General features: G+C 34.5%; 1 protein-coding gene across 4 annotated transcripts in view; it reads right to left on the reverse strand.

Annotated features, from left to right (window-relative positions):
* KIF3A (kinesin family member 3A) overlaps positions 1–27,915 on the reverse strand; it is a 76,534-nt gene that overhangs the window by 11,021 nt on the left and 37,598 nt on the right. For 3 of the 4 annotated variants that reach the window (XM_057540327.1, XM_007188562.3, XM_057540328.1), the window contains exons 5-11: positions 25,536–25,641; positions 21,185–21,324; positions 20,363–20,560; positions 19,879–20,053; positions 14,490–14,588; positions 1,111–1,267; positions 685–865 (exon numbers count right to left, since the gene is read on the reverse strand). In XM_057540327.1, coding sequence (XP_057396310.1) covers positions 685–865; positions 1,111–1,267; positions 14,490–14,588; positions 19,879–20,053; positions 20,363–20,560; positions 21,185–21,324; positions 25,536–25,641 — 1,056 coding nt within the window. Of the gene's footprint in view, positions 1–684; positions 866–1,110; positions 1,268–10,597; positions 10,607–12,720; positions 12,793–14,489; positions 14,589–19,878; positions 20,054–20,362; positions 20,561–21,184; positions 21,325–25,535; positions 25,642–27,915 lie in introns of all 4 variants that reach the window. The other variant, XM_007188560.3, reaches the window with a different exon arrangement.

The following is a 27,915-nucleotide window of genomic DNA, read 5'->3' on the forward strand; positions in this document are numbered from 1 at the left end:
ACAAATGACATAAATGTTTAGCAACTATTATCATTCAAAGCAATCCACAGATATGCTTTAAAATTTTATTAAGGGACTTTCCTCGTGGCACAGTGGTTAAGAATCCACCTGCCAATGCAGGGGACATGGGTTCTATCCCTGGTCCGGGAAGATCCCACATGCTGCGGACGAACTAAGCCCATGCACCACAACTACTGAGCCTGCGTTCTAGAGCCCACAAGCCACAACTACTGAAGCCCACATGACTAGAACCCATGCTCCACAACAAGAGAGGCCACCGCAATGTGAAGCCTGCACACCTGGGACTTCCCTGGTGGCGCAGTGGTTAAGAATCCACCTACCAATGCAGGGGACATGGGTTCGAGCCCTGATCCGGGAAGATCCCACCTGCCACAGAGCAACTAAGCCCGCGTGCCACAACTACTGAGCCTGTGTGCCTAGAGCCCGTGCTCTGCAACAAGAGAAGCCACTGCAATGAGAAGCCTGTGCACTGCAACAAAGAGTATCCCCCGCTCTCCGCAACAAGAGAAAGCCCACGCGCAGCAACGAAGACCCAACGCAGCTAAAAATAAATAAATAAATCTTTTAAAAAAATTTTTATTAAGATTATAGATATTAAGCTTTTCACTAGAAAAGTTAAATACCTTAGGTGAAGCAACAACCAAAAACAAAAATTTACATTACCTCTTTTTCCTCAAGTTCTCTGCGAAGTTGCTCTGCTCTTTTCCTCCTTTCTTCCAGTTCCATGTTGGATTCTTCAAGAAGTTTCTCTTGTTCCTCAGCTTTTGCCAACAAATCAACACCACCAACAATTACCTTCTTCTCCAGTGCAGATAGTTTCTCTAGCAAAGACTGATGCTCTTGTCTGTTAATTAAAATAAGAACACTCTGTATCCATCAATTATCTACTATTCTACTAAATTTCCCCAAATTTAACAAGGATTTGGATGTAAAATTTCAAAATAGGAATATAATTATGTAACACCTCTATCAAACTACACAACTGTGTAGTATTGCTTTTAATTACTATTCAATTTTCTTGCTTATACATCCTATGAGAAAAACCAGGAAATTTAAATCACAAATCCATCTCAATTCAGTAATACTCACTGAGCCTTAAGAAGATCTTTTTCCCGTTTCTCTAACTCAGCTCTAGCCTTGTTTCTTTCTTCTTCTTCCATGTCAAGCTTTGTTTCAAGTGCTTTTCTCTCCTCATCAATTTTTGCTTGCATTTCAACCATTTTATCTGGGGAAACTTTCTTTTTACCTATTTGAGTCATTTAATTCCAACAGTCACTTCAGAGTCAATACTTCAGACACATAAATTATCTTCAATATAAAACATACATTCCTCATGAAGAGAAAATCAAATGTCAACATTTTAAGGAAATCAACTGAACAATATATTTTATTTCTATTTATTATGTCCCTAGAAGATCTTTTTTAACTAACTGCTAAATTCAAACTGTTGTCCAACTGTGCAATGATAACTAAGAACAGAAGTAAGTGAAAAAGAAGCATAAGAGATTAGCAGGGAAAAAAAAAGAGAAAGATAAACAGGAAAACTAAATAAATTAAAAAAGCAAAGATCTTTGTTTGTCCCCAAATAACACATATCATCAAAAAAGCAATATGATTATTTAGTTACTTTTTTCTGATAACCAGGTACAAAATCAAGTGGCTTCTCAAAACACCTCCCCACAAAATTTATTAAAATAAATGAATAAATAAAAGCCACAAAGGGACTTCCCTGGTGGTGCAGTGGTTAAGAATACGCCTGCCAATGCAGGGGACATGGGTTTGTGCCCTGGGCTGGGAAGATCCCACATGCCGCAGAGCAACTAAGCCCGCGTGCCACAACTACTGAGCCTGCGCTCTAGAGCCCGCGAGCCACAACTACCGAGACCGCATGCCACGACTACTGAAGCCCGCGCGCCTAGAGCCGGTGGTCCGTGACAAGAGAAGCCACCACAATGAGAAGCCCTCGCACCGCAATGAAGAGTAGCCCCTGCTCTCCGCAACTAGAGAAAGCCCACGTGCAGCAACGAAGACCCAACACAACCAAAAATAAATAAACAGAACTGATTCTTAAAAAAAAAAAAAGCCCTCACACCACAAAGAAGAATAGCCCCTGCTCGCCGCAACTAGAGAAAGCCTGCGCACAGGAACGAAGACACAATGCAGCCAAAAATAAATAAATAAATAAATAAATAAATAAATTTATTAAAAAAATAAAAGCCCCATATAGGTATAAAATGTACAGATAAAAATATCAGGCAGAATTTATAAGTAGTTTTTAACATATATTTTCAGAGGTTTTCTAAAATTGTGTTTGATAAAATTACTTGAAAGTATTTTATTTCATAGTATACTTTTAAAGGAAGTAGCTCTATACTAATAATATAACAGTTACATATGAATTAACCAGGCATTTTACAGTTGCTGTCACAATATATCATCATATCTTAAATGAACTAAAATAGCTTGTTATGATGTCAAACTCAGGATCCTAAATCTCCCTAAGTCAGATTAAACATTCCAAGTGTCAAATATAAGCAGAAATACTACCAAATAATGCAGCTAGAAATACAGCTTCAAAATGATTACTTTGATTATAATGTCTCGTAGAGTGTTTTATGTACATATAATAGATGTTCAATAAAAGTTTACTGAATGAATTTCAAAATCATGAAATTAAAATGAAAAACCAAAAAAGAGAAAAGAAAAACTAGCTTATTAAACTGGTTATGAAACTGAATCAAAGATAATTCATTTCTGGTAATACAATTTCTTTGAAACATACTTTCCTTCAGAAAAACAATCAAGTTTTTCGTAGAATTGGTCTGAGGCTCTCCTGAAAGCTTTCTGTCATTCTTAACTTCCTTCCCAGAGGACCACAGAAGAGTGTAAAGAAGAGAGTTTTTTTAATAAACTGTTAATGTCTCCACCAAAAGCTAAGCCCTCATGCTAACAAGGAAAGAGAACTGAAAAATAAAGATGATGGAGATATATATCTGAATAAACTCTTTCAGGAACCATGAGACGATGAATCATTCACAGGCTTTAATTCTTTGGGTTAAAATCATATAAAACTCCCAAAGGTTTAAAATACGTTCCCCTTCACTTCTATAGAAATACAATAAAGTCCAAAGCAAACTAAAGCCACAAAACAAATAAGTTAAATAAAAGAGTAAACAAAAGCACTGATCCAAATTCACGCTTTGGTGTGGTGTGATTCACTGCAATCCCAAAGTCAGGCCGTAGACCTGACTCTGTTGGCTTCTTTGGCACAATCACCTATACTGAACATTCTGAATTACACTGTTAAGAAATAATTTTAAAAAGTAATCTAACTCCTATTCTCAACGAATTCCTAGAAAGGATTTCCCATCAGTAATACTATTTCTTAGAAATTTGAGGGGGGAAAGTATAAGTTCAGGTATAAAGTAAGTGTATGCACTAAAAAAATTATAACTTCCTTTCCACTTCAAAATTATAAATATTTAAAGAAAAAATGGCAAATATGTTGATTAAAAAATGTATGTGTGAAAACCATAGGGTATAGAGTAAATGGTCTGATTGACACATGTACATTAATTTTTTAGGTTCCTAGGGTTGCAACTGTTTTGCTGGTTAAAAACATACAGTTTCCAAACCCATTAAGAAGCAGTAAAATAAAAAAAAAATTTATAGGTAGAAATACAAAAGCACATGCATACCGATGAATTACCACTATGCCTGAATTGCATTAGTTATTCAAAATCATTCAGGTAATATTTTCAAACTGATGTTTTAGCAGCAAAAATCTTATTGTGCTCTTATACCATTTTCATAAAGATGACCATGCATATATATAGCTAGGTTCAGTTTCAAAACTCTGATATTCAAGTAACATATTATTTTAGCCAGAATCAGTATGATAAATCATATTTCTCCCCAAATAATATTTTAAGCTAAATGTGAATAGGTACCAACTCTCCTAACCAGGCACTTAAAAACATGGTATCATGAGATGTTACTTTTACACTGTTTTTTTTTTTAAGATTTTAAAAAAATATTAATGAAGCAAACCAACAAACCAACCAAAAAAAAAAATCTTTCTTTTTCTAAAAGTGTAAAAATTCAGCACAAAATTTCAGGGTAAAAAAATCTAAAAAGAATTTTAATGTCATAGAGTATTTAACTGAGCCAAACCAGAGTGGTAATATTTTAACTTCTCCTCTACCACATGCTCTAACCAAAACTGTGAAGGTGAACTTTGGCAAGGTAAAGTTAAAGAGAAGAATTTCAGGAAGTGTTAACTGAATTAATTTCATTTTCATTACACGAGCACCCATGAGCATACATAACCAGACGTTTGATTCCTCGCTTTAAAAAAAAGTAAAAGGTTAAGTGAAAGGTTAATGGTGAAATTATGGTCATTATTTTCTGGTAAGACGGCAGGGATGAGTATAATACCATGTCGATAGATTTCCATCAAAACTTAGCATTAGGTATGGTAAACAACACAGCCTTAAAGGGACCTGTAACAGAATATCTATTTTAAAGTAATGAGCTATGAGTTTGCAGAGGGTAAGTCAGATAATGAGGGCCTTGGAGTGCTACTTCTCAAGCAGTAGAACTGTGTGATAAAAATTAAAGATGAAGAAGAGCATGCCAGCACTTCTGAGCCCAGGAGATTTGAGTGGAAGCAGGAAGACCAGAATGGACACTTGTACAGGGGTTGAGGTATTATCCTTGAGAAGTGTCTGGGCTTATGAAGAAGAAGCAACATTCCTGGGAGGCACCTTGTATGAAAAATTGATAGTAAATGGGAAGAGACTGGCAAGAAAAGGGAAGATTCAGAGCAAATGTTGTGAGCTTTGGTGAAGGAAAGAGCAGTGATGCCATGAATGCTGATTGGAGAGTTGGAAAGGGAGCTGCTCTGAGTTAGGGCAGGAGGGACTGCTTTGACACAGTGATGTCAGGTGTGTCATGTCACACCTCTATATTCATACATATTTTACTTTCTATGTATGAATGAAGGGACACTCATTCCCACTCAGAGCAACACTCTTTTTTTAAAAAAAATAAATGTATTTATTTTCTTTAAAAAAGGAGAAAAATGCTCGAATATGAAATCACTTATATTTGTATTCCTAAAATTTGGCTTAATGGGTCTTTAAGAATTTAGAAAAATGATTATGCCATGTGGTTTTGTTGTCTATTTTGTTAATTAGGTCTAGAATATCCAATGTGTTTGTCACTACCAATCTAATTATTTCTGAACTGTTCCCTTAAGAAGATTATTTGGAAACAAAAATGTTCCTAGAGGGCAGACAGCAGAAGCAAGAAGAACTACAATCCTGCAGCCTGTGGGAAAAAACCCACATTCACAGAAAGATAGACAACATGAAAAGGCAGAGGACTATGTACCACATGAAGGAACAAGATAAAACCCCAGAAAAACAACTAAATGAAGGGGAGATAGGCAACCTTCCAGAAAAAGAACTCAGAATAATGATAGTGAAGATGATCCAGGACCTCGGAAAAAGAATGGAGGCAAAGATCGAAAAGATGCAAAAAATGTTTAACAAAGACCTAGAAGAATTAAAGAACAAACAGAGATGAACAATACAATAACTGAAATGAAAAATACACTAGAAGGAATAAATAGCAGAATAACTGAGGCAGAAGAATGGATAAGTGACCTGGAAGACAGAATGGTGGAATTCACTGCTGCAGAACAGAATAAAGAAAAAAGAACGAAAAGAAATGAAGACAGCCTAAGAGACCTCTGGGACGACATTAAACACAGCAACATTCGCATTATAGGGGTCCCAGAAGGAGAAGAGAGAGAGAAAGGACCAGAGAAAATATTTCAAGAGATTATAGTCGAAAACTTCCCTAACATGGGAAGGTAAATAGCCACCCAAGTCCAGGAAGCACAGAGAGTCCCATACAGGAGAAATACGCCGAGACACATAGTAATCAAATTGGCAAAAATTAAAGACAAAAATTATTGAAAGCAACAAGGGAAAAACGACAAATAACAAACAAGGGAACTCACACAGGGTTAACAGCTGATTTCTCAGCAGAAACTGTACAAGCCAGAAGGGACTGGCATGATATACTTAAAATGATGATGAAAGGGAAGAATCTACAACCAAGATTACTCTACCCAACAAGAATCTCATTCAGATTCAACAGAGAAATCAAAAGCTTTACAGACAAGCAAAAGCTAAGAGAATTCAGCACCACCAAACCAGCTCTACAACAAATGCTAAAGGAACTTCTCTAAGTGGGAAACACAAGAGAAGAAAAGGACCTACAAAAACAAACCCAAAACAATTAAGAGAATGGTCATAGGAACATACATATTGATAATTACCTTAAATGTGAATGGATTAAATGCTCCAACCAAAAGACGCAGGCTTGCTGAATGGATACAAAAACAAGACCCATGTATATGCTGTCTACAAGAGACCCACTTCAGACCTAGGGACACATACAGACCGAAAGTGAGGGGATGGAAAAAAGATATTCCATGCAAATGGAAATCAAAAGAAAGCTGGAGTAGCAATACTCATATCAGATAAAATAGACTTTAAAATAAAGAATGTTACAAGAGACAAGGAAGGACACTACATAGTGATCAAGGGATCAATCCAAGAAGAAGATATAACAACTATAAACATATATGCTCCCAACAGAGGAGTACCTCAATATATAAGGCAACTGCTAACAGCTATAAAAGAGGAAATCGACAGTAACACAGTAACAGTGGGCTACTTTAGCACCTCACTTACACCAATGGACAGATCATCCAAACAGAAAATTACTAAGGAAACAGAAGCTTTAAATGACACAACAGACCAGATAGATTTAATTGATATTTATAGGACTTTCCATCCAAAAACAGCAGATTACACTTTCTTCTCAAGTGTGCATGGAACATTCTCCAGGACAGATCACATCCTGGGTCACAAATCAAGCCTCAGTAAATTTTAGAAAATTGAAATCGTATCAAGCATCTTTTCTAACCACAATGCTATGACATTAGAAATCAATTACAGGGAAAAAAACGTAAAAAACACAAACACATGGAGGCTAAACAATACGTTACTAAATAACCAAGAGATCACTGAAGAAATCAAAGAGGAAATCAAAAAATACCTAGAGACAAATGACAATGAAAACACGACGATCCAAAACCTATGGGATGTAGCAAAAGCAGTTCTAAGAGGGAAGTTTATAGCAATACAAGCCTACCTCAAGAAACAAGAAAAATCTCAAATAAACAATCTAACCTTACACCTAAAGAAACTAGAGAAAGAAGAACAAACAAAACCCAAAGTTAGTACAAGGAAAGAAATCATAAAGATCAGAGCAGAAATAAATGAAATGGAAACAAAGAAAGCAATAGCAAAGATCAATAAAACTAAAAGCTGGTTCTTTGAGAAGATAAACAAAATTGATAAACCATTAGCCAGACTCATCAAGAAAAAGAGGGAGAGGACTCAAATCAACAAAATTAGAATTGAAAAAGAAGTTACAATGGACACCGCAGAACGACAAAGCATCCTAAGAGACTACTACAAGCAACTCTATGCCAATAAAATGGACAACCTGGAAGAAACGGACAAATTCTTAGAAAGGTATAAACTTCCAAGGCTGAACCAGGAAGAAATAGAAAATATGAACAGACCAATCACAAGTAATGAAATTGAAACTGTGATTAAAAATCTTCCAACAAACAAAAGTCCAGGACCAGATGGCTTCACAGGTGAATTCTATCAAACATTTAGAGAACAGCTAACACCCACCCTTCTCAAACTCTTCCAAAAAATTGCAGAGGAAGGAACACTCCCAAACGCATTCTATGAGGCCACCATCACTCTGATACCAAAACCAAAGATACTACAAAAAAAGAAAGTTACAGACCAATATCACTGATGAATATAGATGCAAAAATCCTCAACAAAATACTAGCAAACAGAATCCAACAACACATTAAAAGGATCATACACCACGATCAAGTGGGATTTATCCCAGGGATGCAAGGATTCTTCAATATATGCAAATCAATCAATGTGATACACCATATTAACAAATTGAAGAATAAAAACCATATGATCATCTCAATGATGCAGAAAAAGAAAATTCAACACCCATTTATGATAAAAACTCTCCAGAAAGTGGGCACAGAGGGAACCTACCTCAATATAATAAAGGCCATATACGACAAACCCACAGCAAACATCATTCTCAATGGTGAAAACCTGAAAGCATTTTCTCTAAGATCAGGAACAAGACAAGGATGTCCACTCTCACCACTGTTATTCAACATAGTTTTGGAAGTCCTAGTCACGGCAATCAAAGAAATAAAAGGAATACAAATTGGAAAAGAAGAAGTAAAACTGTCACTGTTTGCAGATGACATGATACTATACATAGAGAATCCTAATGATGCCACTAGAAAGCTACTAGAGCTAATCAATGAATTTGGTAAAGTTGCAGGATACAAAATTAACGCACAGAAATCTCTTGCATTCCTATACACTAATGATGAAAAATCTGAAAGAGAAATTAAGGAAACACTCCCATTTACCACTGCAACAAAAAGAATAAAATACCTAGGAATAAACCTACCTAGGGAGACAAAAGACCTGTAGGCAGAAAACTATAAGACACTGATGAAAGAAATTAAAGATGATACCAACAGATGGAGAGATATACCATGTTCTTGGATTGGAAGAATCAATATTGTGAAAATGACTATACTACCCGAAGCAATCTACAGATTCAATGCAATCTCTATCAAATTACCAATGGCATTTTTTACGGAACTAGAACAAAACATCTTAAAATTTGTATGGAGACACAAAAGACCCCGAATAGCCAGAGCAGTCTTGAGGGAAAAAAACGGAGCTGCAGGAATCATACTCCCTGACTTCAGACTATACTACAAAGCTACAGTAATCAAGACAATATGGTACTGGCACAAAAACCGAGATACAGATCAATGGAACAGGACAGAAAGGCCAGAGATAAACCCACACACCTATGGTCAACTAATCTATGACAAAGGAGGTAAGGATATACAATGGAGGAAAGACAGTCTCTTCAATAAGTGGTGCTGGGAAAACTGGACAGCTACATGTAAAAGAATGAAATTAGAACACTCCCTAACATCATACACAAAAATAAACTCAAAATGGATTCGAGACCTAAATGTAAGACTGGACACTATAAAACTCTTAGAGGAAAACATAGGAAGAACACTCTTTGACATAAATCACAGCAAGATCTTTTTTGATCCACCTCCTAGAGTAATGGAAATAAAAACAAAAATAAACAAATGGGACCTAATGAAACTTCAAAGCTTTTGCACAGCAAAGGAAACTACAAACAAGACTAAAAGACAACCCTCAGAATGGGAGAAAATATTTGCAAACGAATCAATGGACAAAAGATTAATCTCCAAAATATATAAACAGCTCATGCAGCTCAATATGAAAGAAACAAACAACCCAATCCAAAACTGGGCAGAAGACCTAAATAGACATTTCTCCAAAGAAGACATACAGATGGTCAAGAAGCACATGAAATGCTACTCAACATCACTAATTATTAGAAAAATGCAAGTCAAAACTACAATGAGGTATCACCTCACACCAGTTAGAATGGGCATCATCAGAAAATCTACAAACAACAAATGCTGGAGAGGGTGGCGAGAAAAGGGAACCCTCTTGCACTGTTGGTGGGAATGTAAATTGATACAGCCACTATGGAGAACAATATGGAGGTTCCTTAAAAAAACTAAAAATAGAATTACCATATGACCCAGCAATCCCATTACTGGGCATATACCCAGAGAAAACCATAATTCAAAAAGACACATGCACCCCAATGTTCACTGCAGCACTATTTACAATAGCCAGGTCATGGAAGCAACCTAAATGCCCATCGACAGACGAATGGATAAAGAAGTTGTGGTACATATATACAATGGAATATTACTCAGCTATAAAAAGGAACGAAATTGGGTCATTTGTTGAGACGTGGATGAATCTAGAGACTGTCATACAGAGTGAAGTAAGTCAGAAAGAGAAAAACAAATATTGTATATTAACGCATATATGTGGCACCTAGAAAAATGGTACAGATGAACTGGTTTGCAGGGCAGAAATTGAGACACAGATGTAGAGAAAAAACGTATGGACACCAAGCGGGGAAAGTGGCAGGGGGGTGGTGGGAGGGGGAGGTGGGATGAATTGGGAGATTGGGATTGACATGTATACACTAATATGTATAAAATGGATAACTAATAAGAACCTGCTGTATAAAAAAATAAATAAAATAAAATTGAAAAAAAAAGTCCGTAATACCTCCCTCAATAAAAACTGAAATAAATTTTTAAAAAAAGAATTTAGTAAAAAAGGAAGTTTTTTTTTTAAAAAGCTAAAGTTGAAAGATATTTTAAAATACAAAGACAGATACTTACCTTGTAAGAAAAAAATCATTAAATAAAAAAAAAATGTAATGTGGTTAAACAACAAAGTTCTTTATAGTTTAAATAATTGTACCACATGGAGTGCAAATCAATCACACCAACCTGCTTGATCTTTCAATAAGAAGTAGTAAGCAAACCGTAGACAGGAAGCATATGCACAGAGATGAGGAGGAAAAAAAGAAAAAACATTATTTCTTTTGTAAAACAAAGAAAAATGTATAACAGCGTTTATTTATAGTATAAGTATAGGAATAAATCATTATAAAAACTGAAATAGAGCTGTTGTATGCAAAAAGAAAAGTATATTCAACATAATCAGAGATAATAATATAAGCAAGATAATAAGATTTAGTGTAAGATTACAATTCAAATCAATCTTAAGAGCTCACACTGACTCCCAAACTCCTGCAAATATAGCAGTTCAGCAACAAATGGTGGACATGGAATTGGGAACTTGCTAAGACCTGGGAAGTAATCTAAAAGGGCAAACAGAAAATTAAGCCAATTTTAAATATTAATAAGTTAAAAGTAGCAAAAGTCACATTGTTCATTTTCAAAATGTCCCAATTCAATGACCTTCTAATAGGAGGATACATTACAGGTGTGCCCCCCTTTAAGAAAATCCAACACAAAAACTTCAACCAACTAAACAGAGTTTAGAGTAATCTGTAGTGATTATGTGATTAACAAAAGCATTTAATAAAGAATTTTTAAAGACAGCAAGTTCTCCCAATACAATTGATTTCCCAACTTGATTTATAAGCAATTTTTTCAGAAAAAAAACATTTATTGCATAAAGTGAAGTACACCTGTATAATAACAAATTTGCATTCAACCTATTAGTAGACTGTTAAGGGTAATTATAATAATGATTCTATAGAAGTAAATGATCAACTGATGATTCAAACAAAGAACACCTTAAAAAAAAAGGCCATTCATATTTTTAAAAGGGAAAGGTACGCACAGCAACCACATGCTGGGACAACCATGTCTCCACTTCACCAACACATCCACAGTGCAACAAAAGAATTCAATGTTATATGCCAGGTATATAAAGAGTAACTAAAACTGCTTGAACTGAACAAGGTACAACTCATTTCAAAATATACTTTGATGTAACTACTTTCTAAGGATTAAAGTAAAATTTTAAAACAGAAAATTAAATTATAATGCCTCCCACTCAGATATTTTCTATACTTTGCAGTTTATAATACAAAATGAGACTTCTACATGGTTTCTAAAAAGCAATTTCATGTATTTTATAGGTTAGCCTACGAAATTAATTGTCTTGGTAAAATGTAAGAATTGCAATAGAGAAAATAATTCCTAATATTCTTGGAAGTCTTCCTCTAGCAAGCTAAAAGCATAAGAACAATAACCAAATGTTTTTGTTATTAATTTTGGAAAGGTAGGTATACAGATAATGCTTTAAAAAGCAGTAAGCTGCAAACTAGTACAAGAAAGCATCAATTCTCTTTTCTTCTGAAAACTAAAATATAAATAAAATTAATAATACTTTTCAACTTAATTTATTAAATTACAGTTTAAGAAAAAGCCTTTAGGTTTGAAATAAGTCTAGATAGATCCTGCATAACAATTTCGTGTGGATCTGAATTCTCTAATCATACCTTAGAAAGTTTCCTAAAATCAATCAGGTAATTCAGAAATAAGGATAAATGGCCATTTGAAATAAAATACCATTCAATTTATCTTTACTTGCTTCAAACTTTACATTTTTCTTTATTTGGGAGTTTTCAATCTTAAGCTACCCCTAAGAACAGGACACCAAGGCGTAAAATCTTTGTAACTATGAGACATGTTATAAAGGGCACTGGTGTACTTCCAAATATAAGGTGTACCTTAAGAAATTCAGGATTTTGTTATTACAGGTCCCTTACACTGACTAGGATGTATCATGAAACATAAAAAGGAACCAAGAGTTATTCTCTTATACAGCTTACTAGCTCTCTTTACATTATCTCAACTGCAAAAGCATGACTCTCTTCCATTGTCTCAAACATAAGCGTAAGCGTATGTTTTAACAATTATGGTTAACTGGAAGCAATGAAGAGGGGAGCTAAAGTCATCACATGCTTTACTTTACTGAGAAGTCCAACAGGTATTCTTTAAGTAATGACAGGGAGCGGTGCAGCATTTCTCAAATGAAGCCCATGGGTTATGGAAAAGCCAAAGCTCTGTTAGAGAATTTAAGAGCTACCACTCACTAGGCAAGAACTTATCCAGAGGTTTCTCTATGACAGAACATGTGGAGTCTGAACTACTGCTGCTGCTACTGCCTGGAAGACAAAGAAATGAGCCCAACGGGAACCAAAGAAAGAGGAAACAAGAAAATGAACACATACACAGAGAAAAATTCAATTCCAGAGAAAGAATTTTAAAGGACAATCAAGCTTTGTAATAAAGAACCAAAACTTACTTTCCCTTAAAACCAGTCTTGGTAGTCTATGCAGTATTCTCTAATTACAAAGCCATACAGGGGAATTAGAAACTCTATTCCTTTAAGTATCCACAGTGGGCAAACCCCACTATTCACTTAAAATATAGTAATTCAGAGGGTTGGAATGAAAAGAATAAAAATAAACAAATCATTTGGTGACATTTAAGTCTATTTAAACCATTTAGGTTGATAAGCTAAAGGAATTGAGTTTTAAATTTTAAAGTCACGAACAATTAAAATTACAGGAATGATAAATTACCCTTTAATACAGACAGTTTGGTTTGTCTTCAATTTCACTCTTTTACCTCCAAAACATCAAACTATCAGATGTGATTATATATGTTTAAGGTTTCACAGCAAAACTTTGAAAGGCTTACTGAAATTTTTTAAATTTCTAAGCCTGGAAGGAAGATATGTTACTCTTAAATATTTTAACATATTAAGCAGTGGCATTTTTTTCTATTTAAAACTTTATTTTTAACAAATCTATCATCTGCTTTAGCTTTGAATACTTTACTCTGAAAAAATAGGTGTGAACACAAAACCACTTCTCTAAATCAGGGGTCAGCAAACATTTTCTGTAAAGGGACAGATGATAAGTGCTTTAGGCTTTGTAGGCCATACTGATGCATGTGAAGGCAGCTGTAGACCATATGTAAACAAATGAGCATGGCTGTTTCATAAACTTTTATTTACAAAAACAGGTGGTGGGCTGAGTTTGGCCAGCACATTACTTGCCAACTCTTGCTCTAAATTATATTTTTCCTGTCTTTTGAAGGACTCTTTATGGCTTTTAAATTTGGGACTCCTGATCAAACAGCGATGGGTTTATTTTCAGCAAGAACATTTTAATAAGACAAGCAAAATATGCACCAGCTTGAAAACAATGATCCACATTAATGGAAGAGAGTTCTGAAATAAATATTCAGGGTTAAGGGATCTGAAATGTAGGCCATTATAATATGTCTCTCTCTTTTGCATGTCATCTATATCTTTATCACAATGAACACAGTCTTAATTCATACTTGGCAACAAGTGCCCAGTGTAACAGGTGAGAATGAGGGTACATTTTATAAAGAGAATACATTTTACATTCTATTAAAAATACAATCCTTCTACAAATTTATTACTTAAAAATTCAATGATTAAAGTGTAATCATGTTTGAAAAAAAATTCCACATTATCCTAATTTCCTAAAGATTTAGATTCCTAACATAGATAAAAGTCCTCACATTAAATTAAAACCCCATGTGAAATTTTAAAATGGTATATCCACTATCACAGATTTTTATAATTCTAAATTGTAAAAAAAACAAAACCAGAACATATTATATGTTGATTCATCTAGAAATAGATCAGTATAGGACGAAAAAATAATGCAAAGTTAACCAGGTATATGGCATACTTCCTCTGTTCTAATTGCTACCACAATTAAAAATGGCAAAATAAAAGGCATGCACTCGACAGCCTTAGGAATGTTAAACCATCATTAGGCAGCAATCTCATTTAATTTCCACAACATTAAGATGAACTTACCCCTTCTTCTTTTCCTTTTCTCTCCATCTTCTCCAACCTCACCCTCTTCATCATCATCCTCCTCTGACCCACTGATATCAGAGCCTGATATTTCTTCCCCTTAAATAGAAATTTAATACAATGATGTTTATTCTGTGCCAGGTCACTGGCTATTTAGGAAATGCCTATATAAACTTTCTTCATTAAGTTTTTGTGCCCTAAACAAACCTTATTTTAATATTTCTAGACGGTATATCAGATATGCTAACCTCAGAAACAGATATGATGTACACAGAGGCTTTATTTTTAAAGTTCCTAAAGAGAAGTTAGATTCTGATCCATTTAAAATTTCAAATGATTAGTTTAAGTACAGTTCTAAATGTTACATGTTAGAGTTATTTCAGTCTTTAAAAAATATGATCACTTTTGGGGAGCATTTTCTTAGCTTTCTGTTTAAGATTTTAAATTTATTCAACCTGTTTATTTTTTTAAAGGCCATAAAACTGTTATCGAACACAATGATCCCACTTTTAGGACTATATCACATGAAGTAATTCAAAAGAAAAAGGGCTTATTTGTACAGAAATATGTTAACTTAAAAAATCAAAAAAAGGGATTAAGCTAATATTAATGCAAATCAGTGCTATAATACCTTCAAAGTAGTTCTTTAAAATTACTACTGTCCATATACGAAATGTCTAAGAAAATTAAGGTAACTGGGGGAGGAGTAAAATATACACTAATCATAATATAATATTTGAACCTGCAAATAAAAGATGGAAAGAAATCACAGAATCTTGGGAGAAGAAATTCATTAAATATATTTTGTTCTTTAGGCCTAGAAACAATGACACCCTGGTAGCAGTGAGCACACCTAATGCCTAAATCTTCATTTCTAAATACCATTCTCCAATGAAAGGAGCCAGGGAGAAATAGATGATTTTAAGGCCAGGGTAGGGAAAATTAAAAAATGAGCTCTAAAAAAAAAAAAAAAAAAAATGAGCTCTAAGCATCTGTGGTGCCAGAAAGTGAGGAAGTGCTCAAAAAACAAGTAAACAAACAAACTGGTGGGAGCATGCTGACAGGATATATGAACTACTCTGAAGGAACTCCTAATGGCCAAAGCTGGAACAATCCGAACAATAAAATAAATAATATTATTGTATTATAAACCCACAGACTAAAATAATTATCCATGAGTCCATATTGACATAAAAAATACTCAAATAAATAAACAAGTGGGGGAGAAGAGACTGCTTTTCCTTACAGTAGAATTCCAAACACTCTAAACACTAAACATTAGAAGGAACAATGGGAAGAGAATGCCACCACTGAGCAAGTGCACAAACTACTGCTGGATGCTAACATTGGTGGAAGAAAGTATGCTGAGAAACAGGACCTTTGTATAGTCTCAAAGTATTGGGTTGGAAAAAAGGTTCGTTCGGCGGGTTTGCAAGGCAGAAATAGACACAGATGTAGAGAACAAACGTATGGACACCAAGCGGGGGGTGGGGTGGTGGTGGGATGAACTGGGAGACTGGGATAGACATACATACACTAATATGTATAAAATAGATAACTAATAAGAAACTTCTGTATAAAAAAATAAAATGTAAAAAGTAAAAAAAAAAAAAAAAAAAAATTTTTTAAAAAGGTTCATTCCGTTTTTTTCCATAAGATGGCTCTAGTAGCACTCAGCTGTATTTAACTTCATTCTAAACAATTTTGTTAGATTGTATGTGACAGCTGTCACATCAACGTGTATTTAAAAAAAGACTTATCAAAGCTGGTGAATTTTTGTGTACCCATTTTAATATGGAAGATGGAAGAAAAAAGGAACATTTTTGGTATATTATGCTTTATCATTTCAAGAAAGGTAAAAACACAATCGAAATGCAAAAAAAGATTTGTGCAGTGTATGGAGAAGGTGCTATGACTGATCAAATGTGTCAAAAGTGGTTTGCGAAGGGTCGTGCTGGAGATTTCTAACTGGATGATGCTCCACAGTCTGGTAGACCAGTTGAAGTTGATAGCGATCAAATCGAGACAGTAACTGAGAACAATCAACGTTATACCACGCAGGAGATAGCCGACATACTCAAAATATGCAAATCAAGCGTTGAAAATCATTTGCCTCAGCTTGGTTATGTTAATTGCTTTGATGTTTGGGTTCCACATAAGTTAAGCAGAAAAAAAAACAACTTCTTGACAGTATATCCTAATGCGATTCTCTACATAAATGTAATGAAAACATTCCATTTTTAAAACAAATCGTGATGGGCGATGAAAAGCGGATACTGTACAATAATGTGGAATGGAAGAGATCGTGGGGCAAGCTAAATGAACCACCACCAACCACACCAAAGGCCTGTCTTCATCCAAAGAAGGTGATGTTGTGTATATGGTGGGACTGGAAGGGAGTCCTCTATTATGAGCTCCTTCTGGAAAACCAAACGATTAATTCCAACATGTACTGCTCCCAGTTAGACCAACTGAAAGCAGCACTTGATGAAAAGCATCCAGAATTAGTCAACAGAAAATGCATAATCTTCCATCAGGATAACGCAAGACCGCATGTTTCTTTGATGACCAGGCAAAAACTGTTACATCTTGTCTGGGAAGTTCTGATTCATCTGCCATATTCACCTAACATTGTACCTTTGGATTTCCATTTATTTCGGTCTTTACAAAATTCTCTTAATGGAAAAAATTTCAATTCCCTGGAAGACTATAAAAGGCACCTGGAACAAACAGTTCTTTGCTCAAAAAGATAAAAAGTTTTGGTAAGATGGAATTATGAAGTTGCCTGAACAACGGCAGAAGGTAGTGGAACAAAAGGGTGAATACGTTGTTCAATAAAGTTCTTGGTGAAGACGAAAAATCTGTCTTTTATATTTACTTAAAAACCGAAGGCACTTTTTGGCCAACCCAATATCTCTCCACAAGACACACATTAATTACAAGGGAAATAATAAAATAGTAGATTTATAGTGGAGAAAATTTGCAGAATAATTATGAGAAAACTATAAATAAATACAAATTGAGGAACATTCTACAAATACATGACCAGTACTCTTCAAAAGCATCAAGATCATGAACAACAAATAAAGACTGAGGAATTGGAGACTGGTGGAAACTAAACAGACATGACAACTAAATGCAGTATGTGATCCACAACTGGATCTTGGACTAGAGGAAAAGGGCATTAGAGAGAAAACTGTCAAAAGCCTAGTAAGGTCTGTGGATTAGTTAATAAGTTTGTATCACTGTGAATTTCCTGGTGTCAATAATTGTACCATGGTTATGTAAGATGCTAAAATTAGGGGAAGCTGGCTAATAGGTATATAAGAACTCTCCTTGCTATACTTGTGAGTTTTCTATAAGCCTAAAACTATTTCAAAATAAAAAGTTAAAAAATTATTCTTTTAATGTTTCTGCCTATTTTTTAATTGTTTTTATGATTAACTCTATTAACTGGATTATAAAAACAATATGTCCTAAGAGCATAAATAAAATGAAATTTATTAAAAATAAAGTCAGCATTACCATATTATCCAGCAATTCTACCTCTGGGTATATACCCAAAAGAACAAAAGAATTGAAAGTGAGGACTCAAACAGGAATTTGTACACCCACATTCATAGTAGCATTATTCACAATAGTCAAAAGGTAGAAGCAACCCAAGTGTCCATCAACAGATGAAGGTATAAACAAAACATGGTATATACACACAATGGAATATTATTCAGTCTTAAAAAGGAAGGAAATTCTGGGCTTCCCTGGTGGCACAGTGGTTGAGAATCTTCCTGCCAATGCAGGGGACATGGGTTTGAGCCCTGGTCTGGGAAGATCCCACATGCCGCAGAGCGACTGGGCCCATGAGCCACAATTGCTGAGCCTGCACGTGTGGAGCCTGTGCTCTGCAACAGGAGAGGCAGTGATAATGAGAGGCCCGTGCACCGCGATGAAGAGTGGCCCCCACTCGCCGCAAGTAGAGAAAGCCCTCGCACAGAAACAAAGACTCAACACAGCCAAAAATAAATAAATAAATAAATAAAATTTAAAAAAAAAAAAAAAAAAAAAAGGAAGGAAATTCTGACACATGCAACAATATGGATGAACACTGAGGACATTATGTTAAGTAAAATAAGCCAGACACAAAAGGAGACATATTATATGATTCTACTTACATGGAGTACCTAGAATAGTCAAATTCATAGAAATAGAAAGTAGAACAGTGGGTTACCAGGGAGAGAGGGATGGGGAGCTAGTGTTTAATGGGTACAGAGGTTCATTGTGGGATGATTAAAAAGTCCTGGAGATGGATGGTGGTGATGGTTGCAGAATAATGTGAATGTACTTAATGCCACAGAACTGTACACAAAAATAGTTAAAACGGTAATTTTTATGTTATGTATATTTTACCACAATAAAAAAAATGTAAAAAAAAGGGTCAGCAAAATAAAGATATGAACTCAATATTAAGAAATCTAAGAAATTTTACATCTTTAAAACATACTGACTATAAATACCACCTAGTGGTCACATTTAAAATACCAAATTCCATTATCTAAGAGGCAGCTCAATTACTGCTTTTCCTCAATAATCTTACTCAAATTTATTGAATCAGCACCTTCTCCAAATGTTTGTGATGTTGGCATCTCTGGATTTCATATCTGATCTAACCAGTTTCCCCACAGACTGAAAAGAGGCAATTTCAAACCCCTTTATTCACCTGGTATGCAAAGGAGCCCTATGCCAGTTAGTTCTTAGCACGAAGATTCAGGGAGTCACTGACTGCCTAATGATGGTTGGTAAATTTCTCGCCCTAATGAATAAGGTCTTCAAATTTTCTAACCTTCTGACATTATATCTTGTTAGAAAAGAATTTCCAAAATAGAATCTCATGTTCAAATTTAAACATGAAAGCATATTTTCAAGGCCATGCAATGAATTTTTACTTACAGTAAACTAGGTTTACCCATGACTCTCTGATTGCTTTGTTTACTTCAAAGAATAGTGACTGATACCTATCACAAAGAACTCTGTGGTCATTTTCGCTAAATACATGTATGGTAGAACTTGCTCTTATATAGAGACAAATGAAAATTCATTATTTAATAAGTGGACATATGAAATCTTTACAAAAGATCATGGGGACTGAGATGGAGGTTTAAATTAAATGAATTTTTTAAAAAAATCAATACACAAATATTATATAATTTTACTTGAGCTTAACATGGAAATGTTAAAGTATAGAAGTATCAATTTACCTTGCAGAAATATCCCCTTAAATATCAATGTTAGAGGTTCAGAGAATTTTTAATAGGTGGCTTTTTATTAGAACACTTACTGGCTAAACAACACATTTTTAGCCAACATTAAGATTAATATTTTGACAAAATGTTACCTTCTTCAAGCTTTTTCTTCAGTTCTTCTATTTCTTTCTGAAACTGACGAAGCAAAGCATCCTTTGGATCTTCATTAATTCTAGCTTTATTTTTAATATTCTTAGCACGATTAGCATACCGCAATGTACTGATGGTTTCATCGTAATTGTAATCTGCTGGTCCAATATTTGCACACTGTTGAATTAGGAATACAAAACGTTTTACACTTGACACAGTTAAAATTAATACTACCATTATGAACATATCAAAAAGAATTTTGGAACATATTTCCATTCCAGTCTTCCTGAAAAAGAGGGCACCACCACATAGGTTTCCAAACAATACAATTATAGACTCGCACACATGGTGTGCTAGAAAAAATAACCAAAAATTTTAAGAAGTAAAATAATCAATAGTTTTAAAAATGTTATGAATATTAACTACTGGCATAAACAGGAATCTTAAATTTTCCTCATGATAACTATACCATCAATTAAGTCTTACCATCATGGTTTTTGAATTTCCTCCTAAGGAATCCTGAAGAAGACGAGTCAATTTAGAGTTACGATAAGGCACATGAGTGCTTTTTCCATCAACCAAGGCAGAAATAACATTACCAAGAGTAGAAAGTGAAAGATTGATTTTTGTAGCTTCTTTCAGGCGCTGCCCAGTAGCTCCAGTTTTTCCTTGTCTTTCTGAACCCTTACAATAAACAGAGACACAAGTAAAGCTAAAATAAAAAATACAGAATATTCTTCCCAAAGTTAAAAAAAGTATTTTAAAAGTAAAAAATCTAATATGATATCTGGAATTCACTTCAAAATAATACTGGAAGGGAAGAAGTGGCTGAGGGTAGAGATGAAATAGGACTGGCCATGAACTGATAATTGCTGAAGTTGGGTGATGGGTACATGGGAAATCATTATACTATTCTATCTACGTTGTACAGGTTTGAAATAGTCCATAATTAATAGTAAGTTAAGGGGACTTCCCTAGTGGCCCAGTGGCTAAGACTCCACACTCCCAATGCAGGGAGCCCGGGTTCAATCCCTGGTCAGGGAACCAGATCCCACATGCCGCAACTAAGAGTTCGCGTGCCGCAACTAAAGATCCGCATGCCACAACAAAGATCGAAGATCCCACGTGCCGCAATTAAGACCTGGCGCAGCCAAATAAATAAATATTAAAAAAAGAATAATAAGTTAAACACATACACAAGTAAAACTTAAAAATTATATAATCACTCCCTTTCACTTGAATTATTATTTATTTATAAAATAAAAGGAAATCACAAGAGTTATTCTTAAGTAGCATCCTGTTACTTACAGCAAGATCTACAAGATGGAGCTTCCCCATCCTGACATGCATGTTACCATCAACGCCTTTTTCACTGCATTCTATAGTAATTGTAAAGATGGCATGGGAACGGGAACTATGTTCATTCATATTAGTTGCACCAACAGAACCTTGAATAAAGGGAGGAAATTATTTAAAACTATAACAACAGGGAATGCCTTTAAAAATAATTAAATATCCATAATACTGAATTTCACCAGAGCCAAAAGCCAGAGAGCATGGCTAAAACATAAAAACTTAGGTATACTTAGCCATTATTAGAAATTTCTGACAATTTATGTTGATAACAAAAAACTGTATTTTTTTCACATGAAAGAGGGGATTTGAGGACAAAATACTTAATTTCAAGTATTGCTGGCTTAAAAAATTAACTAATTTACATGAAAATACATGTTAAATAATTCAAAAAATTAACTGCTGTTTCAGCTGTCTCTAAAAAGTATTATTGATATGTTCTGGGAATCAACCACAGAAATACCTGCATATATACATTAGATGATACAAAGATATTCAGGGAAGAACTGTTTGCAACAGCGAGAGATCAGAAACAACCAATATGACGTGGTTAATCAATTATAGAATAGTCACACTATGAATTACTAAGCAGTCTTTCTTTAAAAAAATAAGGTAGATCTGAATGACATGGAAAGATACCCATAACATATGAAAAAAAGAGAGGAATATAGAGTATAATCACATTTCTGTAAAACAAAAGCATCCATTCAAAATACGCTAAGAATTTGAGTGTGTATAAATATTTTACATGAATATATTGTGCAAACAAAGAAAAAGATGTTTTGTTTTTCACAATAGGCATGTATTGGGGTTTTTTTCCTTAAATTCCAAAGTATTTTAAAAGCAATATGTTAATTTCACCCAATGCCAAAATTATTTTCCTACTATATATTCATGTAGAGCTTCTCCATGTGAGCTGTGATTTTACAATTTAAACATTAAAAGGGTACTCTTTATTAGCAAATGGTTATATTATAAGTCAGATAACTAGAAAATAAATTGCACTGATAAAGAAAAGTAAAGCCCAATGAAAGAAGGTAAATGGAAAATCAGTGAGGGAAAATGCAAGGATCTGTGATTCCATACTATACTTTTCTGTTTTCTTTTAAATCAAGTTATGAATTTTTAAAATCAAATTTATGATTTTTCTCCAAAAATATAAAAAACTAATAAATCTGACACCACTTCAAATCATCTAATCAGAAGTAACACACTATACATATTTCCACAGAGTAGTAGGTCTTATTTTATCTTGTTTTTTTTCCACTTAACATTATCTCCTACATATATTTCCATGTAAAAACCAACTTGAAATTTTTACTAAAATTGATTTTGTTATTATCTTACTGGGAGATATTTGGGGTTGCTTCCTATTTTAGTTCTTCATAAGGGACACTAATATGAGCATCTTTGAGCAGATACCTTTCTTTCTCTTTAGAATTATATCCATGGGATGTATTTTCCAAACTGGAACTACCTTATGAAACGATAGGAATAGTTTTATAGCTATGTGATTATCAATACAAGCTATAGCAGTGTTTTTCAGTTTGGAGTGGGAGAGCAAGTGTAATTTGAAAAAGTCATATTAAATATTTTAATACCCATTGTTTTTGCAATATAAGTAAAGCATGCTATTTATGATTGTGATTTTTCTGTATTTCCGGTTATGAAAACAAAGCAATGCAACAGACGTTATGTCAAAAGTGACCTATACTGAACTTTACAATCCCTAGGAGAGAACAGCTTGCAGCAATCAAGTAGACTAAATGATCCAACCTAACACACTGCATAATGGAAATAAAACATTTCCACAGCTGTAATTTTTGTCAAAATATTTATTTTGGAATAAAAAATTAAATTTTTATGTTTTTCAAGGAGGTACAGAAAAACTTATCCCAATCCTTCTCTTCCTCACCCCCCTCCTCCTTGGCAACCACAAGTCTGTTCTCTGTACCTATGAATCTGTTTCCATTTCATAAATATGTCCATTTGTGTTATATTTTAGATTCCACATATAAGTGATATTATATGGTATTTGTCTTTTTCTTTCTTAATATGATAATCTCTAGGTCCATCCTTGTTGCCGCAAATGGTATTATTTCATTCTTTTTTATGTCTGAGTAATATTCCATTGTGTGTGTGTGTACACACACACACACACACACACACACACACACACAAACACACACCACATCTTCTTTATCCATTCATCTGTCAATGGACATTTAGGTTGTTTCTATGTCTTGGCTATTGTGAATAGTGCTGCTATGAACATAGGGGTGCATGTATCTTTTCAAATTATAGTTTTGTCTGGATATATGTCCAGGAGTGGGATTGCTGGATCATCTGGCAACTCTTATTTTTAGTTTTCTGAGGAACCTCCATACTGTGCTCCATAGTGGCTGCACCAATTTACATTCCCACCAGCAGTGCAGGAGGGGCCCCCCTGCAGCTAAACCTTTAATTCTTGAACTCAATCTATTTATTAATGAAGACTATTTTCCTCTCTGCTATCTTAGGTGTTCAAATCTCTTTACCTTCCTTTCATTTTCTTTCTCTCATTAGAATTTTTTCATTTTTCCTTAGACAAATCTCACATACCAAGTTAAATTAATTCTCAGGTAGTTAATGGAAGGTTTTGGTCACTATTGTGAATGGAATCTTATGTTAAAAATTTCTTAAGTTAAATAAGCAATACATGAACATATTCCTGGTATAAAAAATGCAAAAATACAAACATACAAAAACATAAAGTGAAAGCTCCCTATATCCCTTTCCCCCAATCTTATTTCCCCTTCACTAAAGGAAACCACTATTAAATGTCCTTTCATTTTGTATTTCACACACATACATGTGAACACACACACACATACACACACACACACACACAAAATACCCAAATATGTAGTTTGATAATTTGGCTTTTTTTACACATGGGATGATTCATTACATACTGTGCTAGTTAGCTTTCTTCTTCCCTTAATATATATCTGGAAAGTCTTTTGGGTCTCTACATGTAGATTTAACTCACTGTTTTTTTTTTACAGCTTCATTATAGTCCATAATATTTTTGCACCATAATTTATATAACCAATGTTTTACTGACAGTTATTTAGGTTGTGTCAAACTTTTTGCTATTACAAGTAATGCTGTAATAAGGTATATTTTTGTTTACACCTAAAAATATTTTTCTAGAATATATATCTACAAATAGGAACAGTGGGTCAAGGAATGCATTCTTAAAAATTTCAACAGATACAGTTATACTGCCCTTCAAAAAGGCTGTATATTCCCATCACCACTGCCCATTTCCTTAGAGCCTCACCAACCTGGATATCCTTTCATCCAAACTGATGGGTAAAACATCTCTCATTGTTGTTTTAATATGCATTTTCCTGATTACTTGTGAAGTCAAACATCCTTTCATATACTTACTGCTGTGTATAGTTCTTCTGCGAACAACATAGTCATAAACATCTTTTGCTCATTTTCCTGTTAAAATTTTTGGTATTTTTCTATTATTTGGTTTATAAGAATACAATTGAATTTTTTAAATTTTTGCTTTGCTTCCTTGAGTTTGCTAGATTTTTAGTCTAGTCACAAAAATCTAAAAAAAAAAAAGGTTATTTCCTATGTTCTTTTCTTTTACCTCTAATCTCTAATTGCTATTAGCAACATCATTAGTACTGGGCCTGGGGCATCAGCAATATTGCTGAAACTTTTTATTCTTTAGAAAAAACTTGAAATGATTACTTAAAAGAATGTCACTTTATTTAATTTTGTTTGCTTTTCTTGTCAACAAAAGGAGGCATTATAGTGCCTGGTTAATGCTGACTAATGTTGTAGATTCAAATACTCACTCTGCTACTTATTAAGTAGTATATGACCTTGGACAATTTACTTTAAGTCTCAGTTTCCTCATTCATAACATAGGAATTTAATACCTTCATAGTCCATTTTGAGGATTAAAAGAGATCATTCTTATAAAGCATTTGCACAAGCACTTGCCACACAGTAAGTACTCAATAAATGTTACCAATATTATTATTACTAACAAGAGACAGCGATATCAGAGTCTCAAAGATATAGCACTATTGCTAAGTAACAAAATTTTGGTCAGCATGGAAAGCAATCTGTGATATCTTTCATTCATATATGCTTTCCACATAGTAAATAGTCAAAGAGGAAGGGTTTTCAAGAAACCTAAAAATCCAATCTTTACGGCACAAAATGCCATACCAGCTTTGCTTCTACAACAGCCTACTCCACACATAAATGTTTAATCACAATTAAGCACTATACTTACGATTTTTGTGGCCCAGTGTCATAATTCTATCCATATCATCAGCATTATTTACCACATAAGCTGATAAATCCTTGATATAAACTCCCACATCAGGTCTTTCTTTAACCTAAAAAAAAAATCATACAGACTTTACACATATAACTGTAATTCTTCCACAGTTATTTATTGAATATCTACTACATGTTGGACACTGTGCTAGAGAGTGAGGATACAGTGATGAACAAGGTAGACAGTTTCTACACTAGTGGAGGTAACAATCTACAGGGAGAACATACAAATGAATAATTACACACACAAATTATTTTATTTTATTTCAATTGTGATAATGCCATGAAGAAAAAAAAATACAGGGAAGTATAAGAATACAATATAGGGACTTCCCTGGTGGCGAAGTGGTTAAGAATCCACCTGCCAATGCAGGGGACACGGGTTCGTGCCCTGGTTCAGGAAGATCCCACATGCCACGGAGCAACTAAGCCTGTGTGCCACAACTACTGAGCCTGCGCTCTAGAGCCCGCGAGCCACAACTACTGGAGCACCTAGAGCTCATGCTCCGCAACAAGAGAAGCCACTGCAATGAGAAGCCCATGCACTGCAACAAAGAGTAGCCCCCGCTCGCTGCAACTAGAGAAAGCCTGTGAGCAGCAATGAAGACCCAACGCAGTCAAAAATAAATAGATTTATGAATAAAAAAAAGAATACATTATAGACAGACTTAAGCTAGTGAAGCAGGGACAGGATAAGTTCCCCAAGATGATGTTTAAGCTAAGACTTGAAGAAATAGGAGGTAGACAATCTGTGTTAGAACAAGAGGAAAACAGTATGTGCAAGAATCCTGAAATGAGAAAAAAACTAGGTTTTTTTTTTTTTTTTTAGTATTCAGTAAGAGTTTATTGTGCACGAAAGAACAGTTTGTGAACTGGGAATCTTCAAACTCAAAACCAATGTGAAGCTCAGAGGCATGACATAACAGGATGACTTAGGAAGTGAAAACCAGGAAGTTGTCTAAACGAAGACAGAGGTTGCCTCCTCTTAATCAATCACTTGGAAGTAAGGCCAGCCTGGCTTGGGAGCTCTATGAACATGACCTGGGGAGGCAAGTAGTGCAGGGGCTGCGTTCCAGGAGATGTGAGCTCTGGTCCCAACAACAGCTCTTGACCTAAAAACTAGGTATTTTAAAAAATAAAAACCAACGAAACAAACAAAAGCCAGGGAAAGACTAGGTGGCAGGGGGGGAAATAGGTGGAATATCTGGCTACAGAGGTAGCCAGATAAGATTAAGAGGCAGAGATAAGATTAAGAATAGTAATTGGTCTATTTTTTTATTATTGAACTGTAGTTGATATACAATATGTTGGTTTCTGGTGTACAGCAAGGTGACTCAGTTATATATGTATATGTATATACATATATATACGCACACACACACATATATACATATATATTCTTTTCCATTATGGTTTATTACAGGATATTGAATATAGTCCCCTGTGCTTTACAGTAGGACCTTGTTGTTTATCCATTCTATACATAATAGTTTGCATCTGCTAATCCCAGACCCCCAATCCATCCCTCCCCTATCCCCCCTCTGCCTTGGCAACCACAAGTCTGTTCTCTATGTCTGTGAGTCTGTTTCATAAATAAGTTCATTTGAGTCATAGTTTATATTCCACACATAAGTGACATCGTGTGATATTTGTCTTACTGACTTACTTCATTTAGAATGATAATCTCTAGGTTGATCCACATTGCTGCAAATGGCATTATTTCATTCCTTTTTATGGCTGAATAGTATTCCATTGTGTGTGTGTGTATGTATGTGTATATATATATATATATGTGTATATATATATATATATATATATATACCACATCTTCTTTATCCATTCATCTGTCGATGGACATTTAGGTTGCTTCTGTGTCTTGGCTATTGTAAGTAGTGCTGCTATGAACACTGGGGTGCATATAGCTTTTCAAATTATAGTTTTGTTTGGATATATACCCAGGAATGGGATTGCTAGATCATATAGTAACTATTTTAAGTTTTCTGAGGAATCTCCATACTGTTTTCCACAGTGGCTGCACCAATTTACATTCCCACCAACAGTGTAAGAGGGTTCCCTTTTCTCCACAGCCTCTCCAGAATTTGTTATTTGTAGACCTTTTGATGATGGCCATTCAGACCAGTGTGAGGTGGTACCTCATTGTAATTTTGATTTGCACTTCTCTAATTATTGGTCTTTATCTTAACAGCAATTTGAAGCCACTGGAGTATTTCACACAGCTGAATGAAATAATCAGATCTATGGTATCCATGTAAAAATATTACCTTTCCATGAGTAACTTTGTGAGAACTTTTACCCAACTTGAAGGCTGTATT

The sequence above is a fragment of the Balaenoptera acutorostrata genome, chromosome 2 (genome assembly GCF_949987535.1).
Source record: "Balaenoptera acutorostrata chromosome 2, mBalAcu1.1, whole genome shotgun sequence".
NCBI classification, from domain to species: domain Eukaryota; kingdom Metazoa; phylum Chordata; class Mammalia; order Artiodactyla; family Balaenopteridae; genus Balaenoptera; species Balaenoptera acutorostrata.